General features: G+C 43.5%; 1 protein-coding gene across 1 annotated transcript in view; it reads right to left on the bottom strand.

Moving 5' to 3' along the window:
• Positions 1-1,156: 1,156 nt before the first annotated feature.
• LOC124036227 (rasGAP-activating-like protein 1) overlaps positions 1,157-16,491 on the bottom strand; it is a 59,203-nt gene continuing 43,868 nt past the window's right edge. The window contains exons 10-21 of the mRNA XM_046350510.1: positions 16,116-16,269; positions 13,475-13,539; positions 13,129-13,241; positions 11,356-11,548; positions 11,057-11,194; positions 9,983-10,127; positions 8,927-9,102; positions 7,726-7,863; positions 7,421-7,556; positions 7,089-7,209; positions 5,105-5,172; positions 1,157-4,964 (exon numbers count right to left, since the gene is read on the bottom strand). Coding sequence (XP_046206466.1) covers positions 4,816-4,964; positions 5,105-5,172; positions 7,089-7,209; positions 7,421-7,556; positions 7,726-7,863; positions 8,927-9,102; positions 9,983-10,127; positions 11,057-11,194; positions 11,356-11,548; positions 13,129-13,241; positions 13,475-13,539; positions 16,116-16,269 — 1,596 coding nt within the window. The 3' untranslated portion in view covers positions 1,157-4,815. The remainder of the gene's footprint in view (positions 4,965-5,104; positions 5,173-7,088; positions 7,210-7,420; positions 7,557-7,725; positions 7,864-8,926; positions 9,103-9,982; positions 10,128-11,056; positions 11,195-11,355; positions 11,549-13,128; positions 13,242-13,474; positions 13,540-16,115; positions 16,270-16,491) is intronic.

Below are 16,491 nucleotides of genomic sequence, written 5' to 3'. Positions count from 1 at the left end.
CTCCAAATGCTTAAGTATGTAACTGTAATTTCATGGTCTAGGCCTCCTCCGCTTTTCAGGTGTGTACATAAGGTCAGTATGCTTTCAGTGGAGTCTGTACACCGGGGAATTTTAATGTGAGCATACATTTTATTGTCTGGTTTTGGACAGAGGGATAGAGTTTATGCAATTATATATGCGAGCAATTTGTACCTCATGTCATGTGTAGCAGAAGGTATCAGGTGGTTTTGGGTACAGGAGAATGGATGTTCAACATTTTGTACGGTGTGTCCATTTGCTATCCAAGGTTATTGCTCAAATGCTCCAGATAGGAGAACACATATTTTTGATGTATTTTTTAAAAGATTGAATATCTTCAATTGAGCATTCATACTGTGTAACGTTGTTATATTACTATTAGTAATTAATATACATTCCATACCATTTTCCATAGCATATATTGATTAGGTGTGGGAAATGGAGTAAAGCTGACTTTAAGGACACATTAACAGGGATACTTTCTCATTGGGAGTTTATCTCACAATCATATTGATAACCTCCACAGCATACTGTGCTCATGTCTACACAGATTGGCCTGCAACAATTTGGTGGGAATCTGTGTAGGTGTGAGATAGAGGGTCTGCGTGTGTGAGCGTATTGCATGTGTGTGTGAAAAATGTTTGGTTTAAGTTCCAAAAAGATTGAAACGGTAGACGTTTGAGACAACGACAAAAAATAGACCATAGAAGTGCATGTTACTCAAGACCTAAGCAAGTCTGCTGACAAAGAAAAATATTTTGTGACAGTTGAGTCATTAGAGATGTCATCCAGCTGTGTCCTGTGGAGTGGCACGGTGGACTGCGCCATACTCCACTGCTTGTCTGTTTTTACCTCTAAAGAGGCTTTGATGGAGAGAGATGAGAATGAGCTAGCGCTTTGCTGCTCCGCGCTCTCTTCAGGTTGCACAGAAAAGGTCAACATATGTATGGGGTAATCGTCTGCATTTTAAGTGCCCATGTTTTACTGACAAAACGTCAGAGAGCCATGTGGCTATGGTTCAACATTCAAATTTCATTTCTCATCAGAAGCAACATACTACATATTGCGATTTTAAAAAGAAAACACAACACACAAAGAGAAATTGAGATTTGAAATGTATAATCAAATGAAATAGAAACAAAGGCAAGATTAGAGACAAAACATTAAAGGGCTTCTTTAATCTATCCATCTTTATTGGATTGTGTTGATTTTGTTGCATGTTTGTGTGTTTCATGTGAAAAATAAATGTGCCCTCAACAGGGTAGTTTGTTTGACCTTCTCTCGTTCTTTACTGTCTTTCGTTGCCACCACGTCCTCCTCTTCCTCTAGCTTTTTCGTCCCCCTCTCCTCCTGGCTGCCCTGCACCTCGTTATGCAGATATAAACGAGCATCGCTCGAGCTGTGGAGTGTGGCGGTAGTTTTCACCGGCAGTAAATGTTGCGTTATGGACATTTTCTGTCACTGGCTGCTGAATGTTGGTGCTGTGTGAAAGAAATGGAGGCTGGGTCTGCAGGCACTGTGGCGCATACTAAAGCAAATACCCCAATCCTCCCCCCTCCCTTCCAGGTCTGGAGGAACAGCTTGTGGGGTTGTCATGGGAGGTCTCCCTGCTGGTCCTGCGGACAGCCTGTGGTGTCTGTCATGGGGCTCATCGCCCCTCTCACAAGCATAGCCGTGACACCGCAGCTTAGAGCGTCTGTCGTGGCCCGGGGCTGACATCCCAGACTCGCATGTCCCAGCCGAGCTCCCCTCATCTCATCACTCACCTCCGTCACTAATGTAATGAGGGTGTTAACGAGGGAGCCTCTGCTGCCCCATAGCAGGTGCCTCTCATTAGCATTTTAATAAGGTTAGGAAGGGGATGTGCTGCGAACACATTTTACTCATATTCTTAAATATTAATCTAATATGAAGGGAAACTGACTTTGTACTTCTCGGGCCACTTTCAATGACTCATATTTCGCATGATTTACCTGGTCTAAATCCTGGGAGATGTGATGTCTGTGTTCGCAGAGCTTAGAGTAGGAATCAGCTGGGGAAAGTATCACTGTGGTGGGTTTTGTGATATGACCTGAATTGGGATTCAGTAAATACACTGAAGTAACCCTCCCTTATCTTGATAAGTAACACAGGACAGATCCGTTTGTGACCACACAATCAGGGGCTGCAGTTAACCCCAGTGGGAATTGGGACCTACGGAAAGAGCTGGAGGTGTCCCCCAGACCCTCCAACGTCTGTTACAAAAATCACTTGATAAGTTGAAAAGGTTTTCCATTGTGTGCATAAACACAGATTCAAACTAAACAGTAGAAGTGGTAACATTCCATTTTACTGAATATTTCCAATACAGTTCACAGTAATATAGCTGATGTTACCACTCATTTGTAACCACCCACTTTGTACATGCAGTAACTTTGTATAAGCACTCAAATTGAAGCTCATTTTCAAAATTGCAGCTCTCTTTCAGCAAATACCAAGTCAATGAGCAACATTCAATATTTGTCCAGATTTGAAATTGAGGGCATGCTTGGTGAATTTCTGTGGAATACAACAGTGGTCTAAAATAAGCTTCCAAAGACGACAAGCTATTGTAAATACAATTTGGAATGTAGAGAATACAATTTACAAAACAGATTACAGTAATAGGTCAAACATCTATCTGGATAACAGTTCAAGATCATTTGTATAAGTGAAATTGTAAAATTCGAATAAGTTTTGGCTTTTCTCTCTTGATCGACAAGTCTGATCGAAATAAAATGTTCTTCCTTGTGACGAATTAAATAAACTATTACCAAAATAAAGACAGCACACAGTTTGACATCTGAAACATATCCCACATCTCCACAGAAAAGCATTTCGAATGGCACACACCATTCCACGCAACTCAACTCACACACTTGGAGTCCGACTCCTCATCTCTCTGAGCTTAGCTCGACACAACCAACCTGAATTAGGTCAAAGTTGTGGAGGAAAAACATAAATGTATACAAAATATAAGGTACAGGAAATGTCTTGTAGTGTACATCGATGTTGAAATGGCTAAGACAGGATATGGTCATACTGTTAAAGAGTCAACATCATAAGCTCTCCACAGAGAGCCCAACTGAAGTAGAACAGAAATGGTCTACATAATATGTCCAATTTTCATTAAACGCATGACAGCTACTCAGTGGTGGAAAAAGTACCCAACTGTCATACTTGACAAAAGGTAAAGACACCTTAATAGAAAATGACTCAAGTAAAAGTTAAAGTCACCCAGTAAAATTCTACTTGAGTAAAAGTCAAAAAGTATTTGGTTTGAAATATACTTAAGTATCAAAAGTAAATGTATAAATTATTTCTAATTCCTTATATTAAGCAAACCAGATGGCTCCATTTGATTGATTTTTTAAATTGTTCAGAAAGCCAGGGGCACACTCCCAACACTCAGACATCATTTACGAACCAAGCATGTGAGTTTAGTGAGTCCGCCATATCAGAGGCACTAGGGACCAGGGATGTTCGGCTGATAAGTGTGTGAATTTGACTATTTTCCTGTCCTGCTAAGCATTCAAAATGTAACGAGTACTTTTGGGTGTCAAAGAAAATGTATGGAGTAAAAAGTATATTATTTTCTTAAGAAATGTAGTGAAGTGAAAGTAAAAGTAAAAGTAAAGTACAGATACCTCAAAAAAACGAATTAAGTAGTACTTTAAAGTATTGTTACTTAAGTACTTTCCACCACTGCAGTTACTGTATGACACTACTCAAAATCAGCGGTCTTAAAATACAACACCTGAGAAGAAGTGCAAACACACATCACTGGATTGACTGGAGTCAGTAGTACTGCTACAAAGACACGTTAACCAATTAACTAATCAACTGTGAACCCTATACTGTATACATCAAATATGTATTCTATCAAAGCCACAGCTTTGTGTTTGAGTTACTCCACATGCATGCACAGAGCAACAGTACCAAACACAAGCTTCACTAAATATTCATCTCAGGTATCCATGGCAACGGTGAAAACAATATCCTAATAGCAAACACGTGACTGTTCAGGCAATTATGTGTGCCGTTGTATTAATAACATTTACTTAAGGCATCTCACAGTGACATGAACACCAAATCTCACTGCTACATTGTGGCGGTTCTCAATTGAAATATATACAATTAGAGAGTAAAAAACATCAATAAAAGCCATACCAAAATAGCATACATTCAGCTCAATTCAGCTAAAACTAGAGTAGATTGCATAATCGTCCTCCTTCAAGGTATGACAATATTGAATATAAAAGCATTTTCTTCACATTTCACAAACGCTGGATGCAGGGCATGCATTACATTATAGTCATGCAATAACGCAGTACCACCGAATGACACACTATGTCCAACCCCTCCTTCAGCTCTAATCCACGTAACAGTTTGTGTCCTGCTCAATCGACAAGAGCCCAAGCTTTGTGAGAGTAGCAGAAGTTAACATGTGGCAGTCAATCTGCATGCAAGGCCTGTAGCAATCAGTTATGTCACTAGATTGCCCCTCTGCCACAGCGGAAAACCTGCGTATGATGTCAAACGTCCATGGAAAAGAAGGTAGCAGAGTGGGCTTGGCATCCTCTACATTTTGTCTTTTGAAGAAGTGATCTGGATGAGAAGAAAGTTCCTCTTGATATCACATGTAACAGACAATATGACAGGGAGAAGGGAGACACTGCCTTCCTTCTGCGATCACTTAGCTTTCCTACACAGTTGTGACTGATGCAGGAAGCTGCTCTCCCCCTCAGGCCCGGGCTCATGCTGCTGGGAAGGCCCCGTCTAGGGGGTCAGGATGAGGCTGCCTCCCTCCTCTCTTTCCCTCTGCTGGAAGGTGGCATGGGCCTGCTCCAGATCCAGAACCACCCCCAGCAGCCGAGCCGCTGCAGCCTGCCTGTGCTTCAGGAGCTGCCCACTACTGTCTGCTCCATCTGGGGGAGAGTTAGATTTAAAGCAGGAGAATGTTTTAAATTATAGTATTCAATTATAGTACAAGGGTCTAGTGAACCAACCTCTGAGGGCTAAGGTGTTACAACTACCTAAACTGCATATTAAAAAGGCACTGTCTCACCAGTCAGCAACCCAGAGTTCAGTCTCTTTTCTTCCTCTGGGGTCGTCTCAGCCTCCAAATACTGCTTCCTGTAACCACATAGCACAGGGCACAGCACAGCGCACAGCATGGCACACTCGCATTAACGGACTGATCAACATGTTTATCAATGTTTAGATAGTGTGTAACAGAGTTTGTGAGAGAGTTGTGAGAGAGGCTGGCCTTACTTTCATTGATACCATGGTACTACTATGGTACTTTCCCTTATACCATGGTATAGACGTGGATCATAGAAAATCCATGGTTTTAACCTGCATTATACATTAACCATGGTAATGCACAATTATGATAAATGGTTCCAAAAATCATATGGCACCATCTTTATTAATTGTGAGTTACCATGGTACAATGGGAGTATAATGCATTAATAAATAAACGCGCTCTCACTCTACATTGGCTCTAGCCTGCTTACATTTGACATTTTTGCAAATGCTCTTATACAGAGCGACTTACAGGAGCAATACCTTGCTCAAGGGCACATCGACCAATTTTTCACCTAGTCTGCTTTGAGATTCAAACCAGCAACCTTTCGGTTACTGGCCCAACGCTCTTAACCGCTACACTATCTGCTGTCCCATAGTCAGCGAGTCAGTTTCATGAGAGAGACAATTGAAAACTAAAGAGAGAAGCACCAGATAAATGATTTGAAACCTTATCTTCACGGTGAGCGAGTCATAAAGCACAGGATATGAAAGACCAAGTTAACTGGAGTTTAATTAATCCATAAAAGTCCTTTAGCGTAGAAGCTGACATCGGCTAACATTAGCGCCAGTCAAGCTAGCCTGTCGTGGTCAGGGCGACAGAGGACTCTAACGAACATTGTAACTTGCTGTTGTTAGTGGTATGTTGAGAATGACATGATGAAAATGTATTTATGAAGTAAGATGATAATCTATACCTTTTGTAGTTTTTTAGTATGTTTTTTATATAGTTTTGTAGTATGTTGGCTATTTACAATTGTATTTAGAGTAGTTGAATGAGTCAGTTGAATGAGAGAGAGACAACTGAAAACTGTATTAAAGAGTGCCAGATAAACTAGCTAATTATTTTAAACCTTATCTTCAAGGTGTCAGACTCTATTCTTCTCACGATACCCTATCCAGGTCCCAAGTTTTAAGAGGCTACACTACACTACTAGACCATGTGTCTGTATCATCCAGGCTGTTTCACATCCGGCCGCGATTGGGAGTCCCATAAGGCGGCGCACATTTGGCCCAGCGTTGCCCGAGTTCGGCCGGAGTAGGCCGTCATTGTAAAATAATTTGTTCTTAACTAACTTGCCTAGTTAAATAAAGGTTCAATCAAATTTTTTAAATGTGTGTTGTGGTTTTTCACTATGAGCTAAAGGGATTTAAGAGGGTACACTTTGCCGTTGCAGAGCAAGAAGTCAATGTCACTTTACCCGAAAAATGGTGGTACACAGACGATCATGATAATACCTTGTAAACAACTACCATGCTTTCATGTTTCACTACATGCTGCTAGTACAAAACCGTGTTATTTTTGTCACTGTACTACCATGGTACTTTACATTTCAATACCATGGTACTATCATGTTTTTTTGGAAACAACTTTGGCAGGAAAATACCATGGTACTGATGCAAATACCATGGTATTTTCCTGCAAGGGTAGTACAATGAAAAAAATACCATGGTACTATTATGTTTTTTGGTCACTACCGTGGCAGGAAAATACCATAGTATTTGCACCAGTACCATGGTATCTCCCTGCCATGGTAGTGACCAAGTGTGAGAGAGGCTGAGCATATCAATCCACATTTATGTGTTCCTGGGTTACAGGCTATTTCTAATGAATATGAGTAGAGAGTAGTCCTAGTGTTGCAATGTAGACCCCTTGTGACAAGGAAATTATCCTGCACACTTTCTGTTGGAGGAGGTTTATCATAGCCTCTAAATGTCCTAATATCAAAGTGTATGCCACTGACCTGAGTTTGTCTCTTCCCTGAAGAAGCTGTTTGTAGATGGTCTGAGTCTCTGCGTCTGGATCCAGTGGGTCACTCCAGTCACCCAGAGTCACTGCAGAGTGAGTGCGACTGCAACCTAAAGCTGAACAAGAGAGAGGGGCCATACAGTGTATTCACATTCCTTTCTGTCTGTGAGTTACTTAAACTGAGGGAGCAAACAGCTATGGGCTGGTGTAAGAGCAGTGCACATAAACGGCAGGTAAAAAGATCATTATGAAGAGTTAAAAAAGCACTAACATGTTAAGTGTGTGGCACTTGAACAAAGCTTCCATTATGGTCAATGTTATAATTACTAGCGCGGTTGGCCTGTAGGCAGCATGTCCACTTCCCACTGCGGTACGCCCCCGGGTGGAAGCAGGGCAGCATGCGCTCGTTGTAGATACTGGCCTTCCTGATGGCTGACAGCCACTGGTTCAACTCATTCACATTCTGCAGACAGACAGACTCTACCTTTTATACCGTCTCTGATAACGCCCACCATTTTGTAGTGGGGAGGCTGCACTCAAACATCACAGTGTTGCAAAGAAAGTACCACATAGTCAACCCAGTCCAGGGTCAATTGCAATAGTGTGGTCAGTGACTGTGGGTCTGTCAGTACCTTGCACTGGATATAGATGGTGTGGATCTGTCCATCGTTGTCCTGGGCGACGACCTGCATCACATGCTGCTGTTGGAAGGCATTCTCATCCACTCTCTCCACGACACACACACACTGGATGGGGATGGAGGAACGCACCTGCAGGATACGCACATAACACAGTATGAGCATCCAAACACAGGTCCATGTGGCACTCCTGTATTACTCCGTAGGTAATCTTATGAATACAGGCAAATAGCTAAATGATTCATTTGATGTGCATCAGCTTCTCCTCGGGAGAGTAAAGGCCCGGCTTCAAGTGTCTGAACAGTACGTATCCGCTTTTATCCTTCCCCTACATTTTATTATTATGCAATTCAAGATGTGCAAAGAAAGAGGACTGAGAAGAGAAAAGAGTGGTGGAGAGGAGGAAAAAAGGGGAGAAAGTGAGAGAGAGCAGGACGGAAGAAACCCGGCAGAACGGCTGCTTTAATGTGTAAATCAGCTGCTTCCATGGGGAGCCTGCCTCACTCAGGCTAGAGCACGGTGGGAGGGGCGAGGCGGAGAGGGGGTATTGTCCACAGTCTGATTTGCAATGTTGTTATGAATATCCACAGCCTTCAATTAACCTAGCCTTTATTCGAGCCACACAAAGGAAGGAGCCCGCTCAAAGAGAACAGCCTTTTACTGGCCTGACTCTCTTCCCCACATCTCTCTCACTCGCTCTTCTGCTCTCTATCGATCTCGGTTTCTCCCCGCCCCCCCCCCCCCCTCTATTTTTGTCCCCCTTATTCCTCCAAACCCCTCCTCTCTCTCTTTTTTTCTCTCTCTCTTTATCCCCACTCTTGTCCTGTGCTGGCTAAGCAAATGAGAGAAGTTCATTATCAAAAGGCTGGGCATCACATGACAATGGCCTCCACACTAACGATGTTCCCATACAGAGCCAAACACAAATAAATAAGGCAGAGGGATAATTAAAATGTTTTTTTTATGAGGCAGAATGACGATCAAACACCCTTTGAAGGGTACAGGAGCCAATTCATCACCAGAGGAAACATTGTTACCTTGTTATAATGAATGAGTCACTTTCAGAGGACTTTGATCCTTAAAGTTTTCTTGTCCGGCTTTCTCTGACGTAACAGAGTGGAGGAATTACCATCAGAGCTGTTATCAAAGCTGGTCATGGATAGGTTTCTGTACAGAGTGTATGTTGGGATCAGACCTGCCAGAGGTCCAGAGTCTTGGCGTACGACAGGGTCTCACTGCTCAGCCAGAAGTATCGCTTCTTGAAGGCAAAGCGGGACAGGAGCTGGGGGCCCTCGGCCTTGTGCTTCTGGAGATAGCCCTCCTTCACTGTCACTGAGGGCAGGAACACAGCCCTCTGGGGCACCTCAGACACTGCAGAGAGATAGAGGATGGTGGGGTAGAGAGAGGTAGGAAAAACAGTGACAATAAGTGGAAGGACGATGAGGTAGGATGGGAGAAAGGAAGAGAGTGAAATAAGACAGCTGATGCACGCAAACAAAAATGATACTGTTATCAATGTGGACACAAGGTGGAGCTGCAGCAGTATTGTTATACATATTGTTGAAATACAGTACAGCACCACAGGAGGTTGGTGGCACCTTAATTGGGGAGAACAGGCTCGTGGTAATGACTGGAGCGGAATGGTATCAATTACATCAAACACATGGTTTCCAGGTGTTTGATGCCATTCCATTTGCTCCGTTCTGGCCATTATTATGAGCCGTTGTCCAGTGTGCATTAAATGTCAAAGTGGCCTTTGAGGGAGAGCCCAGTGGCTGAGATGACATGGAGATTGGAACGTGATATTTCAGAGGCATAAGACGGATCACCACAACAACAGAGTCTCTGACACGTAACCACGGAAAAAAAGGGCATGCTATCTAATCTGTGTGGTGTGTAGGGGTGGCGAGGGCTGCACAGTCCAACGCCCAGCACACCCGCTCCCACATCAGCTCCCAGCTGCCCATTAATATTTCACCAGTGGGTCTATTCTTACGATTGATATCAGTAATAAACGGCCTTGCCACACCGGCACCTGGTGGGTTAGCCTGCCAGGACAGGAGCCCAGCCAATTTCTGATGTTCCCCTCCAGTGGCTCTACCTTATCTCTACGGTAACCTGCTTGCTCTTCATCAGGCTACTGATGCTTTACTACTAGAGTCCAGAGTTCCCCTAGTCAGGTGACGTAGTGACAAAAAACTCCTGACCCTATGCATTACTGAATAAACAGTGTCTTGCTGGTGCTTCTTACCACTATCTTGGTCTATGTCGATGAGCTTGTCCAGGAAGTCTTTAACAGAGGCCACGCTGCAAAGGATGATGGGATGCAGGGGCTCCATCCACAGCTCCTTGCCGTGGCCCAGCTGCAAGCCCAGATTCCCCACACTCTGCACTGCCTGGAGCACACAGAGAAACAGCCATGTTCACCCATCACTATCTCATGTAACTAAAACCATCAATCAAATGGACAAGGAGTATCATTATCAAACCTGGCATTAAATGAAAAGCACAGTAAGATCCGGTGCTGCTTGTGCTTTAAGTAACAGAGTATCTCACACACACACACACACCCCCCCACACACACACACACACACACACACACACACACACACACACACACACACACACACACACACACACACACACACACACACACACACACACACACACACACACACACACACACACACATGCACACACACCTAACTAAGGGAGCAGAGAAAGCCCCTCTCCACCCCTCTCCGAAGCTCTGGCCGCACACAGAGGTAAAAATAGAAAATGTTCTGTAGAGGACCCATAGCAACAGGACTTCAGCACCACGGACAGCAACTCTGTCCTCTACAACTGTTTTACCAACACGGTCTCATAGTTTTCCTTCGAAATTCAACGTATTATGGATGAACTTCTATTTTTGACACATTAATTCTGCATGGGTACAGGGTTAATTCAGCGTGGTTACAGGATTAAAACAGAATCAATTCAATTGTTGACAGTTAAGGCATTAATGCTGAGGGGTTAAGGTCATGGGAATGGTTTGGGGATGGCTGAAAAGAAAAAACGACTTGCTGTAACCGTCAAGTATTATCAACCATTGTCATGGCTTGCTAGAGCATTGTGAATTGCAGTGGCGCAGTGGTCTGAGCATCACAAGTTCGCGCCCAGCGCTGACCAATCGTTTTTCTTTTTCTGTGTATATCGACATTCTCAGATGTCAGAAATTGAAGTCTATTTCTAGTGATCAGGCTGGTTTTACTGTGTGGCTCTGTTTGGGAATGTGTGTGCATGCATGTGTGTTAGTGTGTGTGTGCGTGCAAGTGCACAGTACCTTGGCAAGCAGTAACAGTGTCCTGCTGGTGCGTGTATCTGCATGCTGGTCCCTCAAGTGGAATAGCTTGGGTGTGAGGATAGCAGGGGCAAAGAAACGCAGAAAGAAGAATCCACTAATGGCCAGATACTTCACATCCTGTGGGGAGAAGGTGAGTAGGGAAGGAGTACAAGACATATGAATAAAGAAAAACACTGACACCGCCCCAGTGTCTATTCTCTATCCAGCACTGAAAACACACCTTCATCTCGGTGACCTTTGTAGGTGCATTTGACCATTGACCTATTGGTGAGACTGACCTCGTTCTCTGGCTCAGGGAACTGCTCCTCCACCCTCTTGTGCAGCTGTTTAAAGGCCACCCTCATCACGGGAGGGCACTGGGCAACTGACCCCACGATGGACTCTACGACGCTGGACAGATAGCCCTGCAGCATCTCCACACTGCTCTCCCTCACCTCAGCCTCAGACACCGCACCTTTAAATGAGATACGCCTCCAGAGAGAAAGAGAGGGGTCAGTGTTACATTGAAACTAAATGTATACTGCCAAATCAATGATGCTCTGAAACGCAAGGGTCTGCCGGATCGTTACTGTGATCTTTGCTTTGTACAAAAAGCATTGTCACTAATTAGGAAGTCTGTGCACAGGGCAAATCAATACAACATCAAGACATTCCATGAATCAATAGATGCCTCAGTGTTGTAATGTCTGTAGAGACATGAGCACATATGTGGACAGATAGCATAGTGTTACAGTACATAGCAGGTTAAGTCTGAGGATATTTAGAATCAGTCTGTGTAAATATCAGGGCTGGTCTGGGCTGTAGCGATGATAGATACTGGAGATGGGTGGGTATTAGAGATAGGCATAGTCCCAGGCGGTATTCACATAATAATAAGGAATTCCCCTCGACCATGCCCACAACTTGGGGAAACCAACATTCTTTCCTATTGACCCCCATTGTAAAAGAGGCAACTTCGTCATCGATTTTTGTTATACAGAAATAACAAAACATGCTGAAAAGCTGCTGTGTTGTTCAATGTACACGCAGCCAGGTCAAAAATCCTAACCTACGATTTCATAATATTCCCACGTAGGGAAATAGAGCCTGCAAGAGGAACCCTCTGGCTTCAGCCCTCTGGCTTCAGCACTCTGGCTTCAGCACTCTGGCTTCAGCACTCTGGCTTCAGCACTCTGGCTTCAGCACTCTGGCTTCAGCACTCTGGCTTCAGCACTCTGGCTTCAGCCCTCTGGCTTCAGCACTCTGGCTTCAGCACTCTGGCGGCTTCAGCCCTCTGGCGGCTTCAGCACTCTGGCTTCAGCCCTCTGGCGGCTTCAGCCCTCTGGCGGCTTCAGCCCTCTGGCGGCTTCAGCCCTCTGGTTTCAGGCTGTTCAGTGTGGGAGTGTGGGAAATGTGGGGATGCAGTGTCCAAGAAGGCTAAACGTAAAACATTTCACCACAGGTAAGACATTTAACTTGTTTATAGTCCGTTTGTAACTCCACTTACTACTTGTAGCTGTATAGTTCGTTTGGTTGTGTTGTTGGTCTTGGCTAGCTTAATGTTCCATTCGCTAGCTGGCACTCACTCACTCACTTAAGCAGCTGCTAGCATCGTCATGAAAAGGGGGATGAGGGAAGCCCTACAATATTACATTTTTCTAAGTGGTGAGAACGCTAGGGAGCAGGCAATGTTGAAAAGTCATCTTTACACATGTTGTACTTTTCTTAAATGTTGTTTTGTAATTGACTAAAAGCAGGCAACAAGAAAATTGCGTTTGGAAAAGATCAAGGTTTTGCTGTGAGCCAATGGGGTAACCTAGGTAACCACAGGTTTTTTTTCACCACAGGCGGGCAGGGTCGCGATGTTCTATCTAATACCGACTGGGCCTATCTTAGGGGGTTCTCTCTGGTTGCCAGGCAACAACCTTCCCCCATTTTTACATTCCTTTTTCATATCTTGATGTTGTTGTCTCTAGTCAACTGTGAAGATGTTGTGTGCTGTTATCCAGGAAACTATTACATCTCAAACCATTTTTTACATCTGTATTTCTACACCAGTATTTCCTCTTTACCTGGTTCTGTTCAGGTCAATTTTACACGGGTCCAGCTCAATGTACTTCTTCTCCTCAAAGATGCGGTTAATGATGGGCTTCAGGACCTCATGAAGGTACAGCATCCCCACAGCCTGCCAGTTCACAATACCTCACATTTACAGAGCATACATTCAATGCTATTTTATATTTATCCAGCTAACACCAGTTATTCAGAATAATAGTGGTTCTTAGATTTAAGTCTTTGGCATGTATATACTGTGGGACAGGTGTGAGCATAGTGTGACTGCCAAGAGTGAATCCAGCTAACATGTTGGATTGAGCATGCCTAGACAACATGATGAGAATATACTGGAGTTCCACTCACCTTCATGAACTGGTCCATGGCTTTAGAAGCTAGAGAGTTGGACCGGAACAAGGTGTTTGGATCCGCTGTCAGAAGGATACATGAAAAGGAAGAGGAATGTAAATAACAAAAATGTAACATATCTTTATAACATAGGACAGGCTATACACGTCAGGGACATCATATTTCTAAACCACTGTTTATGGGGCTAAGAGGAGTCATGAACCAGATATTGATCTTGGTCTACAAGGGTCACCCAAATACTAGCGCTACAGTATTCAAACATGACTGTCTTTGGCCCTCTTTGCTACACAGTTACCTTTATCCTTGGAGGGAGGAACATTGAAGTAGTCATGGTGATATGACCTGTTACCAGGGAAAGTGTTTTAGTTGTATACCTAAAGGTCATTTGTGAGAGGGGATAGGGAGGAGCTGCCTGCACTTTCACAACATAAAGGATAGTTAGAAGTTTGGGTCCTTCTGAGGTTTTTTTCTCATTTGTCTTTGTGCCCTGATTTAATATCTTGCTGCTCCCCAACATCTATTTGGATCTTCCTTTCAGATCGTGTGGAGTTGCTATGGAAACTTAGGCATTTTGTTTGTAATCGCAAGGCACACGAACAGAAAGAGAAGAAAACACGCAGAGCACAACAAAACTCCTTATGACTTAGCCTGGGGGCGCGGGTGGAGACAGAAATATAATTAATGAACACGCAGAACTTGTGAAACGACTTAAGGGTGGATAATTGTCGGAGGTCTGATAAATATAGTGCTGGCAGGCGTGCACCGCCCGCCCACACAGCCCGACCGTGGCTGCTGCTACGATTAGAGAAAGAGCGTCAAATCAGTGTTAAATACCAACAACGCTTAGAGCCTCTGTGGGATACGCAGGAACAAGAGCAGGTGAGCAGCTGGGCTCTTATTCAATCTGCCTAGCACACATACAGTACCAGTCAAAAGTTGACACACCTACTCATTCAAGGGTTTTTCTTTATTTTTTAAAAACTATTTTCTCAATTGTAGAATAATAGTCAAGACATCAAAATGATGAAATAACACATGGAATCATGTAGTAACCAAAAAAAGTGTTAAACAAATCAAAATATATTTTATATTTGAGATTCTTTCGAAGTAGCCACCCTTTGGCTTGATGACAGCATTGCACACTTGGAATTCTCTCAACCAGCTTCATGAGGTCACCTGGAATGCATTTCAATTAACAGGTGTGCCTTGTTAAAAGTACATTTGTGGTATTTCCTTCCTTCTTAATGCATTTGAGCCAATCAGTTGTGTTGTGACAAGTTAGGGGTGGTATACAGAACACAGCCCTATTTGGTAAAAGACCAAGTACATATTACATCAAGAACAGCTCAAATAAGGAAAGAGAAACAACAGTCCATCATTACTTTAAAATTAATCTGGTAAAAGTTTCTTCAAGTGCAGTTGCAAAAACCATCAAGCGCTATGATGAAACTGCATCTCATGAGGAACACCACAGGAAAGGAAGACCCAGAGTTACCTCTGCTGCAGAGGACAAGTTCATTAGAGTTAACTGCACCTCAGATTGCAGTCCAAATAAATGCTTCACAGAGTTCAAGTAACAGACACATCTCAACATCAACTGTTCAGAGGAGACTGCGTGAATCAGGCCTTCATGGTCGAATTGCTGCATAGAAACCAACTGCTAAAGGACACCAATAATAAGAAGAGACTTACTTGGGCCAAGAAACTTGAGCAATGGACATTAGACCGGTGGAAATCTGTCCTTTGATTGATGAGTCCAAATTTTAGATTTTTGGTTCCAACCGCCATGTCTTTGTGAGATGCAGAGTAGGTGAACGGATGATCTCCGCATGCGTCGTTCCCACCATGAAGCATAGAGGAAGAGATGTGATGGTGTGGGGATGTTTTGTTGGTGACACTGTCTGTGATTTATTTAGAATTCAAGGCACACTTAACCAGCATGGCTACCACAGCATCCCATCTGGTTTGCGCTTAATGGACCTATCATTTGTTTTTCAACAGGACAATGACACAACACAACTCCAGGCTGTGTAAGGGCAATTTGACTAAGAAGGAGAGTGATGGAGTGCTGCATCAGATGACCTGGCCTCCACAATCACCTGACCTCAACCCAATTGAGATGGTTTGGGATGAGTTGGACCGCAGTGTGAAGGAAATGCAGCCAACAAGTGCTCAGAATATGTGGGAACTCCTTCAAGACTATTGGAAAAGCATACCAGGTGAAGATGTTTGAGAGCATGCCAAAAGTGTGTAAAGCTATCATCAAGGCAAAGGGTGGCTACTTTGAAGAATCTCAAATATAAAATATATTTTGATTTGTAAATTTAAAAAAAAAATGGGTTACTACATGATTCCATATATGTTATTTCATAGTTTTGATGTCTACACTGTTATTCTACGATGTAGAAAATAGTACAAATAAAGAAAAACCCTTGAATGAGCGTACTGCACACTCAAAGCTCCTTCCCACACTGTACACTACCTTAACCTACACACTCCCTGGTTGTTCACAGCTTCACAGGGATTTTTTTCCCTACATCCAAGAGATTCAGTGGTCATATAACCATGTTTTTTTTAAGCTCACAAATATGACTTCCCTATCCAATGTTAAATTCCGAAGCCGGCCAGTGTCTCTTACAAGTGTGGTTGACCTCACGGGTGCTGAGGTAGTCCAGAAAGGGCACCACCAGGCCCTGGCCCAGGTAGATCTTGACCAGGGTCATGGCCACATCCTGCCGGCTCTCAACCGTGGTCACCTCCTCCAGCATGGTCAGAGGGCTGCTGTCCTCCACCTGGGAGGGGTCATAGATAGTCAGGGTCTATTAGCCAGGTGTTCATATATGAGAGGAAGCTGACTTTGTGTCTGTCAGCCATGGAGCACATTATGCTCTCTATATAACCCTGTTGTGGAAAGATATGGCATATTCAAATAAATCTAAAGAAGAAAATGTGTTTTCATAGAAAGGAATCACGCATCATGGCATCTTCATATGGCATGAAAATGGAATTCATTA

This window comes from Oncorhynchus gorbuscha, linkage group LG05 (assembly GCF_021184085.1).
Source record: "Oncorhynchus gorbuscha isolate QuinsamMale2020 ecotype Even-year linkage group LG05, OgorEven_v1.0, whole genome shotgun sequence".
NCBI lineage: Eukaryota > Metazoa > Chordata > Actinopteri > Salmoniformes > Salmonidae > Oncorhynchus > Oncorhynchus gorbuscha.
The sequence above is the reverse complement of the archived record's forward strand: the minus strand, read 5'-3'. Positions and strand labels throughout refer to the sequence as shown.